Source organism: Lepidochelys kempii, chromosome 7 (genome assembly GCF_965140285.1).
Source record: "Lepidochelys kempii isolate rLepKem1 chromosome 7, rLepKem1.hap1, whole genome shotgun sequence".
NCBI classification, from domain to species: Eukaryota; Metazoa; Chordata; order Testudines; family Cheloniidae; genus Lepidochelys; species Lepidochelys kempii.
Genome location: NC_136386.1, coordinates 75,991,157 through 76,014,925, shown reverse-complemented (window position 1 = coordinate 76,014,925; position 23,769 = coordinate 75,991,157). Strand labels below are relative to the sequence as shown.

Genomic DNA, 23,769 nt, shown 5'->3' with positions numbered 1-23,769 from the left:
GTGACCCCCATGAATTTTGCAGCGCAGGTGTGACTGACCCCACGACCACCCTAGCAGCCTGGGGACCAGCCGCACTGGTCACTGCTCTGGCAGCCGGTCCCATTCACTGCCCTGAAGCAGCGGTCTGGGACCAGCAGCAGCGGTGGAGGGGCCCCGGGCCACCCCCCCCCCAGACCAGCAGCGGCAACCGCATGGCCCCAGGCCCCCCCACCCAGACCGGCTGCGGTGCGACCCCGGGCCCCAGTGATGGTGGAGCCCCAGGCCATCCCGCAACCAGCAGCAGCAGTAGGGGGGAAGGCCCGGGCCCGTCCCCCACCCAGACTGATGGTGGCGGTGGGGAAGGGGCCTGAGCTCCTGAAGAATGTTGCTGGGGGATAGGAGAGAGGCCCGTCTCCCGCCCGGACCAGCAGTGGCGGCAGGGTGGGTCCCTGGCTGCCCCGCACCTCCCCCCCCAGCAGCGGCAGGGTCCCAGGCTGCCACCGCCACCCCCACAGCAGCAGTCTTCAGTAGCGTCCCCCTCCTAGGAGGTAAGATTTAGTCACAGGTATTTTTAGTAAAAGTCATGGACAGGTTATGGGGCTGTGACTCTTTGTTTATTGCCCATGACCGGTCCATGACTTTTACTAAAAATACCCGTGACTAAAACGTAGTCTTACTCATGACAATAGTGCAGAGCTGTGCAGGCTTCATGCTTCTGTCAGAGATGGCAGACAGTGAGGAGGTATGCATGGGTTTGCAGGCATTTTGAAAAGAGGCATCAAATATTACAGATTGCAGCTGAAATTACGGGAAGGAAAAACACTGCATTATGGGAAGTGTAACCCATGGTATCAGTCATCCCTGCACAATTTGTTTCAGCCCCAAGAGGCATTGCAAAATCTTGTCAATACACCCCATGCTGGATGGTGGTTAGTTGCACAGTAGGACAACTACCCATGTTGCACTTCACTCTGCATTTATGCAAATACTCGTGATGAGCCAGAGGTTGGCCACCCCTGCTCCATGCTATTGTAACTGTTCATACTGCACAAAACTCTCCTGATTTCAAGGCTGAGTTTTACTTACTTCAGTTTCACATAATTGCTCCAGATATTTCCTTCCTGCACCACCCTGAAGAACTTCTTTTATTCCTTGAAGTTGATGCTCTTTAGTCTCTCAATCTCTCCTCCTCTATTAATTCATTTCTATAGCGATGAAAGACATTTATACAGCCCCCACAATCATATTACCTAGTTCTCAAACACAGTATTACAATTTACAGTTAATTTGAAGTTGTTCCTGTTCTTGAATACCTGGAGAATTCCTATTTCCCCTTGCCTCATTACCCCTCCCACACAGGTCTTTACTTCCTTCTCTTCCCCCCCATCCCCCTTTTCTGTTACCTACAGAAAACTTTTGAGCAAAGATGGATTTTGTACTGAGCTCTGAGAACAGCCAGCCTTGGGTGTGTTCCAATTCCCCCACGGCCATTAGCCTCTCAGCTGCCTTTTAGCAAACAGCCTCCAGTTTATCTATACCCATTTTTATACCAAAACTAGTATGCCTTTTTGAAGAAAAGAATGGTTAAGCCACAAATACTGGTGGACCTCAGTGCATTATTAGGGCAGCCAAACCTACCACAGCTCTTCTTTTCAGAAGCATGGAGCACACACTCTCTGGATCTGGCTGTGGCAGCATTTTGAGGGCACTTCAAAAATACTTGCCAGTGTACAGCCAATAGCCAGCCCCATAAAAGGACGGGCATCAAAGCATTTTTTAAAATCCAGGGGACAAATTCATCCCTAGGGCCACTCCACTGACTTTAATGGAATCATATCAGGGAATAATTTGTCCCAAAGTGTCTCAAAGCACACAGCACTTTCCTTAATATTTCTCTTACCTGAGAAAGTACGGTGCTGTGGTTGTCCTCCTAATAAGGAGTAACACTCAAGCCCATTTATGTTTGTCAAAGAAGACAAAGTCTCAGCATATAAGCAGAAAGTTTGTTCTATGACAGATTATCCCAGACAGTGTTTAGCAAAAATGTCACATACCACAAATATGGGTCAACATTACATAAGGGAAGGGCTGACAGTAGTAGTACAATATTAGAGACAGTACAGTGCTGTGTACTTAGGACTGCAAGAGCTTGCAGAGATTTTGCCACAACATCAATCTAGCTAGCTTTTAGCATTTTCACCAACAGAGTAACAGGATATTTCCAGACAGTGATTTATACAGCTGAACGAGGGAGCGCGCCTGTTATGCACTGCAACTTTATGCAGTAGCGGAGGCAGCATTTGGTAGCACGTGTCACGTGTATCAGGGAAACGTGAGACATGTCACACACTTTTTCTGGCTATGGTAAATCATCTCCGCTGCTGTTTCTTAGCCTGGGGGCCATGACTTTCAAGGTGGGTCACAATGCTGTTGGTGTAGGGTTTCCAGTTAAAAGAAAAATTCACACTGCTCTCCTGTGATCTGGGCACATACCCTCTACACACATGCTTCCTAGCAGAAAAGCCAGTCCCATCCAAGGATTCGGAAGCATGGGGGGAAATGAGATTGTGTACCCTTTCCTTCTCATTACTGTGCTCTGCTTTTCGTATGCTAGGTTACCACTACCAGTATTGCCAACCCCAAATGTTCAAACATCATGAGTCAGACTCACCAAAAACCATGAGTTTGGCTTTAAAATCATGACATTATGTAAAAACAACAGATTTGGTCTTTTTATTTACCTTCTGCTCTTTGAGCCTTTAGGATGCACTGGGGTCACATTTTGAAGATTTCTCCACAGTCATCTGGGCTAGAAACGTACTTTTTCCTTTAAAAATGAAGGCTGAAATAATCACCCCACACACACACACTTGACTCCAGGAGCTGTGGCTTTAAGGAAAACAATAATTATCAAGAGACCCAGGACAAATCATGACAGTTGGCACCACTGTGAGTTCAGTGGGCTCAGAGGCTGAGTGGGGCAGGGGGCTCCGTGGGGCGACTGAATTTTTGTAATTTAGAAAACAATTCCTTTCCATATTTTCAGGTTTCATTTACAGTTGGAAAAAAAAATCTTTTCCAGGCAATGGCGTGACCCCAAATTCCCAGGTCTTCCCTGCCCCCAGGTAAGAGAGGCATCTATTTATTATGCAGTGGGCTGTGGAAGCAGAGAGTGCACAGAAGCTATGTAGATAGCTTGCACGGGAGTGGAAGAAAGGGATTTTATATCCGTTTTCTGTTTATATTGGTATTTGCATTTCATCAGGATAAAAAAATTAAGTACAGAAATGTGGAAAACATCAAAGGTAGGGTCCTGAATTTAGGACGGACCCTAACAGCTATTAATCAAATGTTATATTTTATTTACCTGGGAATAAATATTTCTATCTTATAGTCATTCTTCATCTTTAGCAGCAGTTACATTGTAACAATATGGTTTATGCGATATCATTCCAAAGGATTGTGGGGGATGTAATCACAAAATAGTTTGAGATTAGGGTAAAAGCCAGATACTTTGACAGCTGATAGCATCACAAGAAGAAAATTTGAGACCTCTTAATATAAGGTGTGCCTGGGTACAATTAATTTATGGCATAAGAAAGCCTAGTTTTCACATCACAGTCAAAATAGCATGAACACAAGGACCTAGACATGCCATGACATGAGACTCCTCTGTTTTTTTACTCTCTTGCTTGGAATGGGAAGAAGCCCCTATTTCCACTCAAAGAGACAGGGGCAGTGGCATGGGTCCCCTTTCTTCCTCCAGGAATGGCAACAGAGGACCCTTTCCCCTGAGGTGCAGCACTAAGAGTCCCATCTCCCTCCCTCAGAGGTGGCAGCAGCCCCTGTCCCTCCCCCCAGTACTTAGCTTGGCAGCCAGGGTGCACCTACTTGGGTAGGTGGGCTGGCCACATATAGAGTCCTCTGCTGAACTGGTTGTTTGCAGGGTTCACAACTCCTAGGTGTAGTTAACTCTCCATTGAGATGCACACATCTTGAAGTGTTGTTTCAGGCTGGGGGAGAGCAAACCTATATACAAACCTATATAGTATGTATGACTTAATCTGGCCCTCCTATTCAAATGACATACATGACACCTGACCCAAAATACTGAACCCCTATTCTGTAATCTGGATATCCAATTTCCATCCCAGTGTGAGCACTGTAAGCAATTAAAAGAAAACTGTACCCATTCTGCTCACCTCAGACATACAGGAAGATGCCAAATTAATTACCAGTTTATTCATGCCACTTAAAGATGCTTCTTTTCTTTTGAAATTTCAATTTTCTGATGTGAAGGTCAGTTTTCCTTTATAAAACATGAACAAACTTTGGAAGAAGAGGAGGTCAGTCAAACAAAAATCCTATACTTGTATTTACATGTAATCTATTTATTGGCTTATGAACACACAGTCCTCAAGACATTGTGTTGCTGTTTAGAAATCTCATTCCTCAAATTTATTATTTTGCTTTTACACAAGTTAAACCTCATTTTATTAATCCTAGATCTTTAGAGAACCTCTAGATCCTTTTATAATTTTTCTATATCCCCTGTATTGTTTATCACTCTTCCTAGTTTAGTATCATTTGAAAATTTAATTAGTTCATTACCCTACACATAGTTTATGAAGATATTGAACAAAATAGGACCCCACATCGATCTTTGTAGGACCCCACGGAAAGCTTATCCTTGGCTATGTGGACTATCATTTATAATTAAGGCTAAGATTTTGTCATGGTTATTCTTAGTAAAAATCATGGATAGGTCACAGGCAATAAACAAAAATTCACGGAAGCTGTGACCTGTCTGACTTTTGCTGCTGCAGCTCCATGGTTTTCCCCACCACCTTGATGTCTGGGAGCTGTGGGGTTCCCCATCCGCCCACGGCAGCTGGGAGCTGCAGGGAGACCATATTTCCCAAAGAGAAAACGGGACACCCCAGGTGTTTGCCTGAGGCATCCCCCTTCCCCTGTGTGAGGTTGTCACCTGTCACTGGAACCCTCAGGAGGGCCCCCTCAGGAGTCTGTCACCTGTCCCTGGAACTTTGCAGGGTGCCCCCTGCCACTGCTGTCACTGGAACCCTGCCAGGGCCCCACTGGCTGTTAGCTCCAGAGTGCTTTAATGATGAAGCAGAGAATGTCAGGGAGGTGGAGCCCTCCCTTGGGTATGGCGAATCGGGGAGACTGCTCTGGGCCCCATGCTTTGGGGGGCCCCACAGGAGGCGGGTGGGGAGGTGAGGTGAGGCAAGGAGCCCCCCTACCAGAACCTCCCCCTCCCCACAGCGCCTCCTGCCTGCTGGAAGGCCCCACTGATCAGCGCCTGATCTTCCCTCTTAGCATCTATCATAGATCAGATGTTTTGTGGTATCAGGAGGCGCTAGGGGTGAAGGGAGAGGAGCGAGGGCGCAGTGTGCTCGGGAGAGGGGGCGGAACTGGGCAGGGAAGAGGCAGGATGGGGCCTAGGCAGAGCCGGGGAGGGGAGCACCCCCCGGCGGATTAGAAACTCGGCGCTTATGTTCTGGGCCCCACACCGCCCTAGGGACGGCTCTGCACGGAGGTCTCTGGAAGTCACGGATTCCATGACTTCCATGACCTCCGTGACATAAATGCAGCCTTATTTATAATTACTTGCTGTCGTTCAGTGATGAGCTTTTGATCCATTGAATCGTATTTCTGCTCAGGCCAACTGGATTAATTATTTCCCTTCGGCTATCATGCAGCACTGTATCAAATGCCTTACTGAAGTCCAAATGTTAACTCTATATTCTGTATATCTTCTAGCTTTGTCTACGAAAAAAACTACCAAAAAGGCTATCTAGTTTGTCTAACTTGATTTATTCTGTTATATCTGGTCTCATGATGCTATTCACCTATATGCAAGTACTTTTTTTTGCTTTGAATAGTTACTCCATTTCTTTGAACCTGAAAGTTATGCTCATAGGACAGTGGTTTCCAGAGTTACTCTTTATTCCATTTTTAAAGACCTGTGATATGCTCACACTCTACCAGTCCCCTGATGCCTCTCCAATTCTCTGATTTTTAAAAAATAATTACTAGCTGTTTAGAAAATTCTATAGATACCCTAGGGTGCACTTCACAAGGGCCTGTTCAAGTGCTTATTTTTAATTAAGTAATTCTGAGTTCCTATTTTCCAGAAATTCACAATTACATTGTGTATTTCTTAACCAAGTCATTATTCAAGGGTCTAATCCTGCTCTCATTAAAGTGAATGGCAAAAGCCCCATTCACTTCAGTACGAATATGACCTGTTTCCAAATTTTATCTACTTATTACCAAGTTTTCAAGTAAAGTTTTTTTTTGGTTAAACATTTTGTTGCATGTCCCCTTAGGAGTTACAAGGAGACTTAATATGTATCACCTTAACCCCCACATAGCAAATAGCATCATCTTGCTACCCTTGTTTTTTTCCTTCAGGACGCAACTCCTGCCATATAAAAGCCTGTTTTGCTCTCTTCAGTTTTCTTTTCTATTGCAATTAATTTTTATGGTTACTTTTGTAAGCACACTGTGGTCAATTGTCTTCAATTTTCCTCATTTTCACTGAAGCATAGTAAATTCCTGCTGAGTTTCCCTTGTAGTAACTTTTAGAACCTTTCCTTTCCCTCTTTTCCTCCTTCCACAAAGATATTTTTAAAAGTTGTAGTCTGCCATTAATAATTCTGTGCACCAAGTTTATTTTATAATACTGTAGCTATGTCATCCCTTTCTTTGGTCTAGATAATACTTAGCCCTGTCACGAGTGCAGGGGACAGGACTAGATGACCTCTCAAGGTCCCTTCCAGTCCTACGATTCTATCATTTGAAGATTCCAAAGCACTTTACAAGACAGCTGTAAGGGAGGTAGGAATTGTTATCCCCATTTTAATGATGGACAAATTGAAGCACACAGAGGTTAAGTGCTTTACCTGAGATCACCCTGTGGCCTTGCCTACATTCTACTTTTTCTTACTCTCTCCCACTATTGCATTAACATTAGTGCAGCTCCAATGATGGCAACAAGTGGGTGCTCCAGTGTAGACAGAGTGCTGTCGGCTGCCAGCGTTGTTACCATCATGCCATCTAGATTTCCACTGAGCAGGGTTAGATGAAACAGTGGTAAAAATAGTGGTACCTTGTCCATACTAAAACCACCACCAATCTACTGTGAGCCTAGCTGACTAGGTAGTAGTGAAATGGTAAGAGGAAGCTCAATGTCAACACATCCTCCAGAGCAAGGGATTGAACCCAGACCTCCTGACTCCGACTCTTCTGCTCTAACCATTAGACATACTGTGCAACTATTTGTTCCTAATTAGGTCTTAATCAGTTGAATTCAGCTAACGCACAATCATGTACTCAAAGATTGAGGTGTCATTAGAGGAGGTTTTGGAACAAATTGATAAAACAGAACCAGATGGTATTCACCCAAGAATTCTGAAGGAACTCAAATATGAAATTGCAGAACTACTAACTCTGATATGTAACCGATCATTTAAATCGGCTACTGTACAAGATGACTGGAGGATAGCTAACCTGACACCAATTTTTTTAAAAGGCTCAAGAGGTGATCCAGGCAATTACAGGTTGCCTGTAATTTCAGTACCAGGCAAATTGGTTGAAATTATAGTAAAGAACAGGATACTAAGTAGTGGACATCTGGCCCATGTGACAAAACCACCCCCTAACTTGGCAATAACCCAGTACTGGAAATAACTCATCTCTGGCAGGGGTGATCCAGTAGTATCCAGAAAAGGGGGTGCTCCTTTAAAGACTGGGAAATCACCCTTACCGTTTGGTTGCCTTAGGCAGAGTCATACCCCATGTTTATCATGATTTGGATTCCCTGTGCAGCAAAGAGGCATCTAAAGTTTGAGTTAAGTGCCAAAAAGGAAATTTCAAGTTTCCTACATATGGTTAAAGAACCCGTCAGTGTATTAAACCATCATTTCATTCTCAGAGCAATTGCTTTGCTAATATTTGTGCTTTTTCTTTATATTCTAACATGCATCAATTTACATTTTGTATTTTCCTCTGATTTAAAGACAGCAACTAGACTCAGTTTTTGCCATTCTCTACCTTGTAGCATCACCAGAACACAAACTCCACTCTTGGTAAGTGGGGGCTCTCTATATACTAAAACATGGTTTTGCAACATTCAGAGTTTTGCTGCTCATTGGGATGATATTCTTTTTATAGGAAGGAAGGAAGGAAGTACATATAATCATCTAAGGAACAAATACATTAACTAGATAGTCATGAAATGTAATAATTTGGTCAAAATTCAGAAATGCAATGGTATATTCTTCAATTTGCTATACATTATGCTAAAGAGGTAAATGATAAAACCCTAAATATGATGAGACTAGATTTCCATAAAAAACGGTTACCCACCTTTTCGTACTGTTGTTCTTCAAGATGTGTTGCTCATGTCCATTCCGTTCTAGGTGTACGTGCGTCTACGTGTAAAGTCATCAGAGATTTTTGCCTTAGTGGTATCTGTAGGACCGGCTGTGGTGCCCCCTTGAATGCCATGCTCAGGTGTTGTTATATCAGACACCGCCGGCCCTACGCCCTCTCGATTCCTTCTTGCCGACAACTCCGACAGAGGGGCAGGAAGGCAGGTAATGGAATGGACATGAGCAACACATCTCAAAGAACAACAGGTATGAAAAGGTTGATAACCGTTTTTGCTCCTTCAAGTGCTTCCTTATGTCGATTCCAGCCTAGGTGACTCACAAGTAGTATCAACGGAGCTGGGCTCATAGTTCACAGTCTTGCAGCTTTCAGCACTGCTCTGCCAAAGCCAGCGTTGTCTCAAACTTGCTGGGTCAGTGCATAATGAGAAGCGAACATGTGGATGGACGACCAGGTAGTGGCCCGACAGAGCTTTTGGATCGGTACCTCTGCCAGGAAGGCTGCCGAATGCCTGTACCCTTGTTGAGCGTACTATCACAATCGCCGGCAGAGGTGCCTTCACCGGCTCATAGCAGTACCAGGTACAGGCCGTGATCCAGAATGAGATCCTGTGAGCAGACACTGGGCAACCTTTCATCCTGTCTGCTACCACAACGAACAACTGTGTTGACTTACGACACTGCTTCGTTCTATCTGTGTAGAAGGACAGTGCCCTCTGGATGTCCAGGGTGTGTAGCCCGCATTCCTCATCTGATGCATGAGGCTTTGGAAAGAAGACTGGTAAGTATATGTTGGGGCCAGTATGAAACTGGGAAATGACCTTAGGCAGAAATGTCAGGTGTGGGCGCAGCTGGACCTTGTCCTTGTAGAAGACCGTATAGGGCAGCTCCGAGATGAACGCCCTGATCTCGGACATCCTGCAGGCCAATGTTATCGTGACCAGGAGCGAAACCTTTCAGGAGAGAAGCAGGAGAGAGCAGGAAGCCAAAGGCTCAAAGGGAGATACCATGAGCCTTGACAGCACAAGATTCAGGTCCCGGGGGGGAACTAGGTCCCGGACGTGCAGATAGAGGCGCTCCAGACCTTCAAAAACTGTGCCATCATATGGTGGGTGAAGATAGACCTGCCCTGGTACGGCAGATGGAACACTGAAATGGTGGCTAGGTGGACCTTGGTCAAAGAGAGGGACAAGTCTTGGAGCTTGAGGTGCAGCAAATGATCCAGGATGTCCTGCAGCTAGGCCTCTGAGGCCTGAATATGCCACTCCAAGGCCCAACACATGAACCTTTCTCACTTTGCCAGATAGGTCACCCTGGTGTAGGGTTTCCTGCTGCCCAGAAGGACCTGCTGAACATGGGGTCGAGCATGCCCGTTCATCCGCGCTTAGCCATGCAGTAGCCAACCATCAAGTGCAGTACCACCAGGTTCAGGTGCAACAGACTGCCGTGGTTCTGGGACAGCAGAGGCAGGTGTAGTGGGGCGGCTTCCTAAAGGCTCAGCAACATGCCAAACCAGTGCTGGCAAGGCCATGCGGGGGCTACCGGGATAATATTTGCTGTGTCTTGCTTGACTTTTACAAGGACCCTGTGAATCAACAGCACTGGCAGGAAGGCTCCTGACCATGGAACTACCTAATACTAACTACTAAAGAATTAACTATATACAAAGCCCAAAGACGAAAACCATTAGCCCTTGCTAAGCAAGGAAAAGTTCTCCGACTAACCACCATGGGCGGTAAGAAAGAACTGAGAGGGCGTAGGGCTGGCGGCACCTGATATACCAGCACATGAGCGCAGTACTCAAGAGGGCACCACATCCGGCCCTACGGATACCGCTAAGGCAAAAATCTCCAACGACCGCACACGTGGGCGCACACACACCTAGAATGGAATCGACATGAGCAAGCACTGAAAGAAGAACCAGTGCAGGAGTTATTTATTTATGAGCAGAACAGCTGACCCACAGGGAACTGGTAAGATCAGTACCACCAGGACCTACCTACCTACCTACCTAAGCTAAAAATTGGCAACTATATAATCAGAAAGAAATAAACAGATACAGACCAATTCAGTCAAATTAAATCTGTTATGAAAACTTACACAGATGAAGATGCCAATGTAATAAATAATGTAAAAGATGCAATTTATATGGCATTTATAGTAGATGCTGGGAATAAACACAGAGGAGGAGGATGAGAAGGCTGTTTATGTTTAACTAACAAGCTATCTCCTGAGAATGACGACACATTGCTAGAGTTTTGTTCATAGACAGTACTACAGAACATATTGCATGCATTTATTTTTCCTTTGAAAGAATTGGAGTACGATAGATTGAATATCAGCCAATAAAAATATCTGAGAACCAAGGGGCATCAGGGCTGCCTGATCTACACTACAGAGTTAGGTCAGTGTAAGCCACCTTGCATCAACTTAGTTGTGCGTGTGTTTACACTTAAATTTGTCTCCCACCAATGTAAACTCATCACAGCTGACCACACCAGATACCCACACGCTCTGAAGTAGACAGGAGATATTGTAGCTCCTGGGCATGTGGGGAGAAAAGGCTGTGCATGCACAGCTATGGACCAGCCACAGAAATGTGGACATTGATGAGCAAATTGTATGTAGAATGCAGGAAAAGAGGTATGACAGGGATCAGCAGCAGTGCTCCATGAAAGAGAAGAAACTGAGGCAGGCATACCAGAAGGCCAGGGAGGCCAACAGTCGATCCGATGCTGAGCCGCAGACCTGCCACTTTTACAATGAGCTGCTTGCCATATTTGATGGAGACTCCACCATCCTCCAAGACCACTGTGGCTACCTTTTTGGACCCTGAGTCACAGACCCCTGCCAGGAACAGTGAGGAAGAGGAGCAGGATGGGGGACATGCGACTGAGAGGTCCAGCTATGCCACAAGTCAGAATCCATTTGAGACTCCACAGTCTAGTCAATCCTGGCAGCTGAGCACAGATGAGCCCGATGCAGGGGAAGGAGCCTCAGGTAAGTTATAAATATATTTTCCATTACAATGATAACACCCCCAACTTAGCAGGACACCGCTATAGACTTTTCATGAATTTGTTGTACCACTACCTCTTCTAGTATGAGTAAAGAGGTAGAGTTTCAGCTTTTCATTCTCCTACAGAGTTGGGCGGAGGGTGAGTGAGGGGGGAGATGGGAAGAGCAGTTTGTTTATGAACAAAGTGAGATCTCGATGGAACTTCCATGGAGGCACTCTGGAATCTTCTCCTGAAGGCTCCTGGGGATGGCAGCCTTATTTCTTCCTCTGTGGTAAGACACTTTCCCACACCAGTTGGTGATAACTTCAGCAGGCACCAGTATATGGCGCAGTATATGGGCCAGGGTGGCTTTGGGATGCCAGCAACAGCTGTGCTCTCTGTGTCTTTGTTACCCTCAGGAGTGAGATACCAGCTAAAATCACCCTCACCCTGTGAAAAATGATGCCCGTGTTGAAGGCCATCACCCTATACTCAATAGCTGTTTTTGTGGACGTACAGGTTCAACAATCCTGGACTTGTCTCCCTTTGAAGTTCATGGAGAACTCAATTTCAGCATCTCTCTACATTCCCCACTGACCAACATTCCACATGGCAGCAGGAGCCACATCCCTACCCTTACAACTCCATACTGGGGTACGTTAAGGACAACCACAGCTTCACATACATTAGCCTTGGGTCTCTCAAGTCAGTGTATGTGTAGCTAACATGGAAAAGAATGTTCCTTCTCCTTCTTTAAGCCCAGTTCCATAAATTGAGTAAGATTTTAATGTACTTGCTTTTAACTTGCACAAAATGTTGTTAAAGTGTTTGTTACTCAAAAAGCTCTACTGTTTGGAAGATGAATTATCTTTATTAGTTCCCAACATATCCTGCAGAATGGCTGGCAGTATTCAAAGCACCCACTTAACATGTGATTGTGTACTTCGACACAACTCATAGGATTAGTGACCAACAGAATGTAATAATCATAAATGTACAGCAAACACCACAATATTAATAGGTGCACTGGTACAGTTACATTCTTAGATGTGTGCCAAGCATCACTCGGTTCCTAACAGGCCCTCGAACTTCAGAGCTTAATAAAGCATAGTACACCACAATGCATTGCTGGGGCTCGCTGTTAGTGTCCTCTTCAAAGCCTCTTTGAGCTGCATAGCTCCACATTAAGCTCTTCTGATAGCCCTTGTATCTGGCGGTTCAAACTCAGACAGCTGCTCCACCTCCACCCTGGTGGCAACTATTTCCCCTTTGCTTCACAGATGTTATGCAGTACACAGCAGGCAGCTATAACCATTTGGATATTTTTCTTACTGGGATCCAAGCTTGTGAGTAAACATGCCAGCATCCCTTCAGCCTACCAAAAGCACATTCAACTGTCATCCTGCATCTGTTGAGCCAGTAATTGAATCTTTCCTTGGTGCTGTTGCAATAGGCTGGTATACGGCTTCATGATCCAGGGGAGCACGGGTTAGGCTGGGTCCCTCAGGATCACTATTGGCACACTGGTAATCTGCCTGTTGGGAAAGAAAATCCCTGCTTGTAGGTTTCTGAACAGTCCTGTGCTCTTAAAGATGCCAGTGTCATGCACCTTCCCTGTCCAGACAATACTGATGTTGGAGAAATGTCCCCAGAGATCCACCAGCACTTGCCGAACCATAAAAAATAGCCTTTTCTGTTGATATACTCTGTGGTAAGGCAGTCTGGTGCCAAAATAGGGACATGCATGCCATCTATCACTCCACTGCAGTTTGGGAGCCCCATTGTGGCAAATCCATCATGTCCTACACATTGCCAAGACTCACAGTCCTGCATAGCAGGAGATGATTAATAGTCCTGCATGCTTGCATGACAATGGACCCCACAGTTGGATTTTCCAACTCCAAAATTATTTCCCGCTGACCAGAAGCAATCTGGCACTGCAAGTCCACAGCGCGATCACCGCTTGCTTCTCCATGGTCAGTGCAACTCTTATTCTGGTGTGTCTGTACTGGAAGGCTGAGGCAAGCTCTGCACAAACATTCATGAATGTGGCCTAGTGCATATGACAGTTTTGCAGCCACTGCTCGTCATTCAAAGCCAGCATTACAATGCAATCTCACGAGTCAGTGTTCATTTTTCAGGCCCACAAATGGCACTCCACCATTTGCAGCTGCTCAGAGAATGCCACCAACAATCTTGAACTATGTCCCGATCAATCAGACTCCACGAAACTGTCATGTTTCCTGTGGCTCTTCTTACGACGCTACAGATACCAGAGGATCATGGCATTCTTGCCCACAATGTTTCTGACAATAGTGTAAAGCTGTGTAACTTCCATGTTTCTGTCAGATGTGGCAGACAGCAACAAATCACACATGGGATTTTTTAGGATTTTCAAAATAGGTGAAAAATTTTTTGGGATAGAGATAGCATTATGGGGTGAATATGTTGCATGATGGGAACTTGACCCCGGAGTCCCAGTCACCCTTGCATGATTCAATTCTTCCCCACCACACATGCTAAAACTTCCCAAAAGACAGTGTGCTGGATGGTGATGAATTGCACACTGGGATACCTACCCCTGGTGCACACACTGTGCAACAAAAACACCTGGTGATACATGCAGCGCTGATACAAGGAGCCAAGTATGCATATGCACAAGTGATGTACTAACTGCGTTAGCAAAAGTTTATAGTGTAGACATGCGCAGAGAATAGTTTCATCTTTAGAAAAGCTCCACCCAGACAGATGAAACTACGTTCTTCAAATGAACACAATGTATGGCCCATCAGAAACTATTTTATTTGATGGCCAAGTCTCTGAAATGCAGTTGCTGAAGGGGGACAATACACATTTGAAAGGCAGGATTAAAAGCCACTGTATACTCAAGGGATCATCTTTTAGGTATTGGCTAGACAAAGAAGAAAATGAAAAACATTGATGGTACAGTAGGTCATAGGGGAAAATATGTTTGGAGAATGGGCATGGCTGCCCCAGATGATGGGCAACTGCTGTCTGGAAAGGAAAGAGACCCAGAGTAAGGGAAGGACAGGAGAAAAAGAGAGAGCTCTGAGCTTTGTGACAGAGGAGGACCTCTCTTTAGGGACTGCTAGAAGTTCAACACTGAGGCCAGAGTCACAGACTGATTTTTGGAATGTGCAAGCATTTCCATTTCTTTTCTATCAACTAAAACTGCCTTGCCTAGTTTAAGTGAAGTGTAAATCTAGGTATGTTACGCCAACTATTTCTTTGTTTTTACTCCATTTTCTGTTTTTAGTAAACCTTGTTATTAAGAAATCTGCAGTTGTGGGGGAGAAGTTTTTCTCAGTGCATCCTCAAGACAAAAAAGGCACCCTGCATCCTCAAGTAAGATGGGTACAGGAGGCGAGAGACATTCTGGAGCCTAATCTTCTACTCCTCAATTTTCATCTCTGTAAACAAGTTATGGGCAAAAGCAGCAGACAAACACCTAGGGAGATGCTAACAGGATCAAGGAAAAGATGAGAGCTGGTGGTGAGATTGTTACAATAGGGCTCGAGGTTCTCAGTGCTCCTTAAAATTAGGAACATCGTACATCTAGAAGGAAGCATTATGCAAGTTTTCCACAGAGCTGTGAATGCAACTCAGTGGAAAACCCCACTGGAAACAAATTATGGATAACTGTATTGTGGTTGTGGTTGTGATTAAATCAGAGGCCACCATTTTAGACAATATTTGGACTTCTCCCTTACTCTTTAGGTCCAACTCCGTGCTCCCTAGTCACACAGAAAACTCTTAGTGACTCCAGCAGGTGATTCGCCTCAGAAAAGGGTGCCTTATTAGGCCTATTCCCATGAAGTTTCATATAGTGATCCCCCCCTACCCCCCAGATTTGTAGGATTGGCTACGTCAGCACTGGTCATTGAAACAGTCAGGCTTTCTGAGCAGAGCAGCCTTCTCCTTAAGCCTTTGTACTATGTCCTAACTCCATAGACCCTGGAAGTCTTGCTACAATGAAAAATCCACATATCAACGTTCAGTCATTATAAAACTGTGGTTTTGTATTTTTCCCCACTTTTACCAGCTGCAGAGTTCTCCTACCACTTGATCTATCGGAACCCTATGGCAAAACTGTCAGCACTGGGCATGCTCCCACAGAGAGATTTTCCTATCAACTATAAAGCCATGCTTTTCAAATATCACATCAGTTCCCCCTTGCCTCAGGCTGTTTTCCTGAATGCTTATTCATCCTGAAATGGTAATACACTATGAAGTCATTTAGCTCTTTCAGATTTATACCCGATCTCATACCCGAGCTTCTCAAGGAGAATGAGCAAGAGCTAGCAAAATTAAAAAAACAAACAAAAACCTCATGTCACAAAACTTTCCATTGCACCATTTCCCCTAAGTGAAAAGATTACTTCTAGATAGATAAAACATATTTTATAAGCTCAGGTAATAACCAATGCAGCCCATCATTCCTATTTTCAAAAGATGATTATGGCATAGAAATAATTTCTGTAGCATAATCCCTATTTGTGTAGTGGTTGAGGGAAGTGGGGAGAGGGTACATGCAGAGAATGTACCGTTAGATGACCACAGCCATCTGTCTCAGAGAAGTCTTTTTCACAGAATCAGAGTGGGAGATGGGGTAGAGGGAGGTTATGCAGACCCTCTTCTGCCACTCCAGGACTGGGAGCTATCACATTTACTAACGCATATTTTTTATGAATATAATACAATTCTCAAAGAGAAATCTCTTTAACAAAATAAGATAGATCCCATCAACAACTACGGTGACCTTTGCGGTATAGTCTTGTATTTCAGTAACACCACAACTTCACTGAACACTGCACCTCCAGGAGGCCCAAGAAATACATTTGGGGTGGGCAGGGGGAACCGTGCACGAATCACAGCTGTAAGCAGAGCAGCTGCACTATGGGGGGAGGGGCCTGCATAGGTGAGATGGCTAAGTAGAAGCCACTTGTAGCTTTTTGCTTATTAAGTGGAGATACAGACAAAATGCTTTAGGGGTGCATGGAAGCTGGGGCAAGTGCCTGCTAATTTTTTTTTTAAGTGGTATAACCAGCCGTCTCCTTTCTCTACACCTGCTGGCTGGCGTCAGATGCCAGCAGGTGACTAGCAATGTGGATTCAAGGCACAGGCTATGATTCTAAGTCAGGTGGACACTGTGTGAGGCTTAGTGTGTTACAAGCGGTGCTAGCCAGCTGCTCCTTATACGCAAGGACCACTAACACTCTGTCCGAGTCCTGTACAAATTCAGAGGCTCCCTAGCCTGTCCCCCTTTCCTGTGCACATGCTGGAAGAGCCACATTTCGGTCAACGCTTGACCCTTGAACCACAGCAGGTAGTTGTCTTCTACTAGACACAGCAGTTAAGAGAGTGTTCACAGTCAGAGCAGTGAGCTCTTCTTTTCCAGTAGGCTAGCAAGAACTGGGGATCAGGTTCAAGACACAGAAGATACTTTGTACTGTGCAACCTTTCAGAGGCTGTGCTGCCTCTTTTCACCCCTCCCACAGCAGACAACAACAGCTGAAAGAGGGAGGCTGCAGAGAGCTCCCTCTGAGCTCTGCCTCTCTTGGTAGCTTCCAAAAAAAAAAAAAAGAGGACTTTGCTCTTCCCTTGGGTTTCTTTGTTCTCTCTCACTCACCATTGCTTCACCTGGGGAAATAGGGAGGAACATCAGGGAGCAAGTGCAACTGTTTCCACTTTCAGGGAAAATGCTGCACTAGTCAGGGAACTTAGTTCCCCAATTGTACACGGACTGTAATGCCTCTCACAGAGGCAAGTCACAATCTAGGTGACAATGAAACACAAAAGTGTTAATGTCACAATGGCCAAACCCTACAATCCTCACTCAATGAGCAGCACATACATCCACTGATTTCAATGCAGCACTCATGCAAGTGATCGTTTCTTATCGTAAGAGCACAGAAACAGGCCCCAAATGAGGCAATAACAAAAAATAGACTGCAAGAGGTTATGCAGTTTAGATGTAATATACTGACTATTTAAGGAATTGCCTGTCTCATTTGATTCTATTTTCAGAGATGTATGAAGACATTTGACAAAAATCTACCATTTCTCCTCAATCTTACTCATGAATCATGAGCAAACATAATCAGTTTCCAGCATGTACATGCCCCCCTTCTAACCCCAGGCATTTGATAATGATTCACCAGTTGTAGCTACAGTATAACATGGTTAATGATTATGTAATTTACAGTTCTCCATTATGTAATCTCACATTATATAACAACAAGGAAAAGGCATGTGTAAAGTGCAAAGTTTGAACTGCAAAATACAGAGGGATCGATGCCTCAATACAGCCTGGATATTGCCTTCCCCAACGTCCTCTCTGCTGTGCATCCAAAGCTAATAAATCCATAAATAAAATAAAAATGACCCATGTCCTTACCTATATATTGAGAGAGGCAATTAAATAAGGATTGTATCTTGCCACAGATAATCCACAGCCTGGTTTTTAGTTAACCAAATCTGATTCATAGGAAATTATAATGTACATCCTAAATTAAAAAAAAAAATTGTATGCTAGAAATTGAAAAGGGTTGTTTTAGGATTGGATTCAGGTGGGAGGAGGACTAATGAGAAATGTCCCTCCTGCTCAACCCTAATGGCGCACACTGACAATTCTTTAGCATGCTGGTTGATAAAGTCATGCCATACTACTAAGTCCCTAGGTCTTCAAATGTGCTGAATCCACATCTCATACTGCAAGCTTCTGACTGTCTGCTACAAAGAAGCAGCATTGCATCCAGGACTGCTCATTCATCCTCATTCAGGCTGAAAGGAAAAATGAGGGCAGAGTGGGTGACTTCAAAATAAGTTAAACATCTTAGTGGAGGAGAGGCGAGGAGGGAGAGGAGAACATGAAATAAGTGAAATGGAAAAATGGAATGAAGAGACTATCAGAGAAGGGATTAGAGGAACAAAGGGAAAATGATGAGAAACCCTTTCTCCCTTCTCTTCCATATTTATCACTTTCCCACTCTATTCCTTTCTTTCCTTGTCTTTCTTTCCACTCTCTTTTGTCACTATAGGCAATGGCTGGCTGGCGTGCAGATAAACTGGCAACAAGCCAGTACATGTGTAGCTGCTGAACAGCTCAGAGATTAAGCAGTGTTCAGGGATAGGGGTGGCAGATAGTGATTTGAGGAGAGTTTCTTTTTCCAGGAGGAAGATTCAGAAGAAAAACAATGATCTTAATATTTTGTAAGCTTCAGACATGTAGCATGAATCAGAACCATAAAGGAATCTTCCTCATGATGACTGTTATTACTAGGCATAAATCTGGACTTTTAACCTTGTTTGCAAAAGTCAGTTTAAGATGACTACTCGGAGTGTTTCCATTGACTCCAATGCACTTGGGATCAGGCCTGAATACAGGTGAGCAAATACTGCAACAAAAATGCAACTGATTTTTGTTCAAACTTTGTGAGTTAACTTCAACTGTGTTCATGCCCCATTTTGTATTTGCTCTTCATATACATTCTAGTGATGTTTGCTGGCAAGAATGTTTGCAGAAACAGAAGGCATTATGCAAATTATCTCTGAATAATGAGCAGGTTAAGACAGAAGATTCCCAATGGTAAGAATAAATTGAGAAATTTCACCCCTGTCCTGTGCCTCCCTGTATTATAGACTGAAGGACTATTAGAAGAATTCTGAGATGTGTTTCATGACTGATTTCATTGGTTGCCCAATTGCAAAACTTACACGTGTGCTTTCAAATTCTAACAAACTTGTCTACGCTTTTCTGTTTGTATTCATTTTTAATGAAAATTTAAAATACTGGAAGATTTCATTTAATTTTTGTAAGGTTAAGGCAGATGTGACTGGTTGGGTCACAGAGACCCCCTTGGGACTGCCACCTGATGTGCTGAGACTACCTCTGAGCCCGTTTTCCCTGGCAGCTTGGGACTTCAGTACCCTCTCTTGTTGAGCCAGACACGTTAGCCTGCTGCAAACATAGACCCAGGTCTGAACCATGTCCCCTACAAGCTGCAGACTTAACTGAAAACAGCTTAAGAAGTGCTCCTGTCTCTAGCACCCAGACACCCTGTTCCCAGTGGGATCCAAACCCCAAATAAATCCGTTTTACTTTGTATAAAGCTTATACAGGGTAAACTCATAAATTGTTCACCCCCTATAACAGTGATAGAGAGATATGCATAGCTGTTTACTCCCCCAGGTATTAATTACTTGCTCTGGATTAATTAATAAGCAAAAAGTGATTTTATTAAGTATAAAAAGTAGGATTTAAGTGGTTCCAAGTAATAACAGACCGAACAAAGTAAATTACCAAGCAAAATAAAACAAAAACACACAAGTCTAAGCCTAATACAGTAGGAAACTAAATGCAGGTAACTCTCACCCTCAGAGATGTGCCAATAAGCTTCTTTCACAGACCAGACTCCTTCCTAGTCTGTGTCCAGCAATCACTCACACCCCCGTAGTTACTGTTCTTTGTTCCAGTTTGTTTCTTTGGGGTGCAGAGGCTATCTTTTGAGCCAGCTGAAGACAAAATGGAGGGGTTTCCAGGACCTTTTATATTCTCTCTCTTGTGGGCAGAAACCCCTTTGTTCTCCTGTGCAAAATCACAGCAACAAGATGGAGTCTGTAGCCACCTGGGCAAGTCACATGTCTATGAATGACTCAGCTTTTTGCAGGCCGATGCCATTGTTTACATGTTAGTTTGAACATTCCCAGGGAAGCTCAGATGTGGATTGGTGTCTCCCAAAGTCCATTGCTAGTTAAGTACTCCCTATTACTTGAATAACCCCTTCACACTATGTTGACCAAATCTGCCTTATGTGCTTCCTACAGCAAACACTTTAAATACAAGCATAGAGCCAACGCTCATAACTTCAGATATAAAAATGATACATGCATACAAATAGGATGAATATATTCAGTAGATCATAACCTTTGCAAAGATATGTTACATTGCATATATAGCATAAAACATGTTCCAGTTATGTCATATTTACCCTCATAAGCATATTTCTATAAAGCATTATGGGGTGCAAGGTCACAGCAGAGATCAAGAAGAATATGGAAGAAGCTCCCAAATTCAGCTACATTTCGAAGTTACTACACATCCACATATCATAATTCTACAAATATGCTCTCCATCCTCTCAGATTAGCTCTGAAGCTAAAAGTTTTGGAGAATGGCCAAAGAGAGAAAGGAAGAGAAGTAATTATGGGGAAAGAGTATAAAAATGGATAAACCTCTTGAAATTTCTCCTTGTTCTTATCTTACAGATCAAAAAAACCTAACTGAATTGTACTGATGACCAAAGCAGAATCAGTCAATTAAGAAATATATAATGCTGGTTTAGCACATTTGCCATTGTACTGATGATCCAATATGATCACACGGTCTAGGATCGTGACCGATCAAATTAACATTAGTACTATTGGCTCACACAATACTATGTGAGTTTCCCATTTTGCCCTCACATATCCTGTAAGGAGTGCAGAGCAAGCCTGCTAACGAGGTTCCATGGTGCCATGTGTAAAAAGTGCAAGTGAATTCAACATGATTTATTTAAAAAGTGTAAGACAGAGCTTACAAAAGAGTAATGCATGGCATAGGAATGTGTATTCTAATTATTCGTAATATAAAAACACTTTTTGTTTATGTTGCTGACAAATAGATGTCTTTTCGAAAATCTCTAGACTTTCAAGCATTTCTTCTCAAATTTGACATTGAACAGGAGAAATGAAGAGACATGAACAACATTAGTGAGATAGCTCTATGCTCAAAAAAGACTTTCATATTAAAAATTACTCTTACGCCATAAAAAGAAAAGGAGTACTTGTGGCACCTTAGAGACTAACCAATTTATTTGAGCATAAGCTTTCGTGAGCTACAGCTCACTTCATCGGATGCATACTGTGGAAAGTAAGAAAAGGAGTACTTGTGGCACCTTAGACACTAACCAATTTATTTGAGCATAAGCTTTCAAATAAATTGATTAGTCTCTACACTTTCCACAGTATGCATCCGATGAAGTGAGCTGTAGCTCACGAAAGCTTATGCTCAAATAAATGTGTTAGTCTCTAAGGTGCCACAAGTACTCCTTTTCTTTTTGCGAATACAGACTAACACGGCTGCTACTCTGAAACCTGTCTTAAACCATACTATGCTTCCTAAGAATATGACTTCAGTGTTCTATTTCCACTTGCTGAATTGTTTTCCTTCAAGAGCAATAAGCTGGCTGTCCAGATATCTGTATTCTTTGTGACATTCGGGTACTTAAGCCTAAGGTGCCAACATCCTTAGAAAGGTTACAGAGAATGGTAATGCTTCGGCTCTGAAAAATTGCATCGAGGCACTGAAGTCTGGATGTCAATTATTTCATGACCTATGCTGTCAATTGGCAATATTGTTGCATTCCCTACACCCTTCCTTCTAGCTGCGTGACATTGTTATCCAAATATTTCCTTTGGCTGAAAATGCAGCTTGGTTGAGGAAATAACTGAATTTATATGAATGGAAGCTCTTATTTATGACTGTTCTGTTTGCTAGATGATTCATTGCCTCCAATAAGAATATTTGAATGTGTTGAGCTATTTGTATTGAAGGCATCATCTGTAGAGCAATATCGTTTGGTGGTCACTGGATGGCTGATTTTGTTTGGTATATGCCTCTGTAGATGTTATTACCTTGTTAAGAATCAAAGATGCTGCTTTGCTGGACACTGAATTAATAGCTTTTTTCTGCTTTTTTAATCTCTGGCTTTTCCTTCTACACCAGTGAATCATAACTCCCCTCTCTTCTCCCTTGTTTTTGATATTCCTCAGATGCCACTTCCTCAGCAGCCCCCATAAATAAATGCACTTTGCAGCATGCTCCAAAGATCTGATTTTGGGGGGTTCAATCCAGACCAGTAAGGGGTTGCATCACCACCTGCCCTTCAACTCTGGGTGTCTTACATGCTACATTGCTGTGCTCACAGCCCCGAGAGTAACAGCCAACACACAAGCATACAGGTCACACCCTGGCTTCCACTGTCCAGTTACTGTTTGCAGAGTAACCCCAACATCTCCTTAGTCCCAAATTTACCCAAAATTGTTTCTCACCCTCCCTCCAGTGTCCAGGTCTTTCCTGGAACAGCCACAGAAGTTAAGTTCCCTGCTTCTTTAAAGAGACAGAAACAGCAGCTTGTTATCTTGTCTGGAATTAAACAATCACTTCTATTCAGTCAAAGTACTTGGCTGGTTTAGATGAAAAATAAAACAATTTATTTAATCAAAGTATTAGTGAATGCAAGTATAAGGGATAAAGACAGAAAGGGTTACAAACAAAAGTAAAAATGGTTTTCTAATGGCTAAGACCAAATTTAACAAGCTACTGTCTTTGTTCAAGGTAGTTTCCTCACCAATCTTCCTTTTACAGCAATGGCTGAGTAGACCTTTAGTCAGGATCCCCACAGAGTTTAAGGCACTGGCTTTCCTTGTCTCCTCAGGTGAAGGAGAACTCAGCAGCTCTCTGCGCCTCTCTTTATAGTCCAGTGAACCTTTGAAAATTCTCTGTCAAAGTTCGTTGACCCTGCTTCAAGATGCAGGAAGGATTCCTAGGGCTACAGTCTTCATTCCACACTGAGATTGTTAAGTGATCAGTTTCTCCCTACTTGCTGACCCGATGGCTTTGTTTGCTTGGCATGTAATTGTGATTTTCTTTGGTCACACCTTCAAGCAGGCAGAAACACATTCCAGTGACTGGAAAAAAACTGTTTATCTACTCCCCCTGACATACCTGGTTTAAACACATTTTAGTCATAATTCCAGTACCTCTGTATAATCTTTTGTGGGCTGACTGTACATATGTCATGCAAGAATATTATGATCAGTGAGTTATTAGTTTTCCAGTGACATATTACATGCCACCTTTTGGGAATATATTGTGACAACAGTGTGTTAGATGTAGTGAGTAGGCCAGCCCTGACAAGATTTGCTGACAGAGTAGTGAACCACCAATAAGCATCTGTGTCACAAACGGTCAATAGACTTAGGCCATTTTGGACCAGGGAGAAAGCTAGTTTCAGAATTGTCTACCATAGACAGATAACACTATCACTTTCCTTGCCAGGGGAATGCAGGTCCAGTGACTGCTGATTGCAGTGTGGTAGTATGGCCTGAAGAGAGAAGTGGTCTCTCAAGTTGGTCCTAAGCCATTTTGATCTTTATAGATCACACCCAACATGTTAAATTCAGTCCACAAACTGAAGCAGATCTTGGTGCACAGATGACACGTGCTGTCATTGAGAAACACAATTTCACAGCGAAGCTGCTGCATTCTGCACCAGCTTCAGTTTCCAGATTGGTCCAAAGTGTACCCTCAAGACT

General features: G+C 43.6%; 1 protein-coding gene across 2 annotated transcripts in view; it reads right to left on the bottom strand.

The window, feature by feature from the left end:
* Window positions 1-23,769, bottom strand: part of PHYHIPL (phytanoyl-CoA 2-hydroxylase interacting protein like) — a 193,683-nt gene that overhangs the window by 61,900 nt on the left and 108,014 nt on the right. Inside the window, exon 1 of one of the 2 annotated variants that reach the window (XM_073353377.2) lies at window positions 1,066-1,170. The exons of the other annotated variant lie outside the window; for it this stretch is intronic. Coding sequence (XP_073209478.1) covers window position 1,066 — 1 coding nt within the window. The 5' untranslated portion in view covers window positions 1,067-1,170. Of the gene's footprint in view, window positions 1-1,065; window positions 1,171-23,769 lie in introns of those variants that run through there. 2 annotated transcript variants of the gene reach the window in all.